General features: G+C 67.9%; 1 protein-coding gene across 1 annotated transcript in view; it reads left to right on the top strand.

Annotated features, from left to right (window-relative positions):
- The window catches only part of H696_03323 (hypothetical protein), a gene marked incomplete at both ends in the record, with an annotated part of 6203 nt that extends 5187 nt beyond the window's left edge, over positions 1 to 1016 (top strand). The window contains 2 exons of the mRNA XM_009497181.1: positions 164 to 352; positions 498 to 1016. Coding sequence (XP_009495456.1) covers positions 164 to 352; positions 498 to 1016 — 708 coding nt within the window. The remainder of the gene's footprint in view (positions 1 to 163; positions 353 to 497) is intronic.
- Between the last annotated feature and the right edge of the window lie 533 nt (positions 1017 to 1549).

Raw genomic sequence — 1549 nt, forward strand, 5'->3', positions numbered from 1 at the left:
AGACACCCCCCTGTCGGCTCCTGCCCTGTCGCCATGGGCTTCCCTTCTCCCCCCCCCCCCCCCCCCCCCCCCCCCCCCCCCCCCCCCCCCCCCCCCCCCCCCCCCCCTCCCCCCGCCCGCGCTAACCGCACATCCTGCATTGGGGGCGGGCCTCGATGTACAGCGCTCGCTCCAGGAGATCGCCCTTTCGACGGCCACCAACTCCCTTCGGTCGTCGACCTTCCTCGGGAGCTTCATCGCGGTCATTTGGTGGACCGTGTGCATCCTGCGGAATCTGCTGCAGAATGACATCACCCTCGGGCCGCTGCTCGGGTCTTTCCTCTGTGGCCTGACACTGCTCATTGAGAAGGAGGTGTGTCCCGTGTGGGGGACGAGGGTGTGGTCCTGCGTTCCGATTGCCCTTCTTTTTTTCTTCTTCTTTTTTTGCCTCCCCCGCCCTATCCCCACACCTCACCTTTCCCGCGAATGGCACACGCCGCCGGCCCTTTTGCACACAGTCTCGCCGGATGGAGCTCGCCCTGTATGTGGTCCCGCGCGCCCTGCACGCCCTGCATTACGGCCTTTCCAAGAAGTACTCCATCTTCCGGATGCCCTATGGGTCGCTGCTGCTCTTTGTCGCTGCCTCGGCCGGGCTCACCTTCGCCCATCATCACACTTCGCCGGAGAAGGCCCTCCGGTCGAGCCTGCGGTCGTTCCTCGGGTGGCTCCTGGGCCAGCCGGCCGACGCCACCCCCATCGCTCCGGCGCCCGGGTCCCCGCCGGCCGGGAAGGGGCCCATCCATGCCGAGCACCAGCGGCCTGGACGCCCAGCCGAGGGGGGGCCCCCTGCCGGTCAGCACACCGACACGCCGGACTCCACCAGGGGCCCCGACGACTCCACAGCTCCCGAGGACCCATCGCAACGGCACATCTCCTCCACCTCCGGCAGCCTTCCCGACCTGCTGAACAATCCGGTCGGCGTGGAGGTGGCCTACTCCGGGCCGATTCTCTCCTTGGCGTCAAACAACACGATGTGACGCGTGTGGGAGACATGCGGCCGGTCCTCCGCTCCGCCGGGGCTCGCCGCCGCCACCACCACCACCACCACCCGGTGCGGGGCCAGCGCTTTGGGAGCCGGAAAAAAGCCCAGAAGTATGATGGCGCACCAGTCAGCCGAGTCGCGCGTCGACGCCTCCATGGGCGGCGAGCCACCGAGCGAGAATACATGCTGAAAAGAAAAGAGGCTGCCACAACATCCATCCCTGCCTCCAGAGGTGGGGGGGGCGGATCGCAGAGGCCCGCCGGTCCACAGCTGGGAAGTGTCAGGCCCCCGACAGATGAGGACCGTATTATCCGCGCGTCGGGGCCGGGCCGATGCCCGTGAACCCCGAAACACGCGACCCTGGCCGCGTTCGAGTTAAGGCTTCGCGGGGGACCGGGACTTAAATGGCGCCGCACGTGCCCGCCGGGACGACGGCCAGTGCGCCGGGATGCCCGAGACAGTGTTACATGGCTGAAAGAATAGCACGTCTTCTTGGGGGAGCTCCACACACACGGCCCGGGGGGGGGG

The sequence above is a fragment of the Fonticula alba genome, assembly GCF_000388065.1.
Source record: "Fonticula alba strain ATCC 38817 unplaced genomic scaffold supercont2.5, whole genome shotgun sequence".
Classification (NCBI taxonomy): Eukaryota; order Rotosphaerida; family Fonticulaceae; genus Fonticula; species Fonticula alba.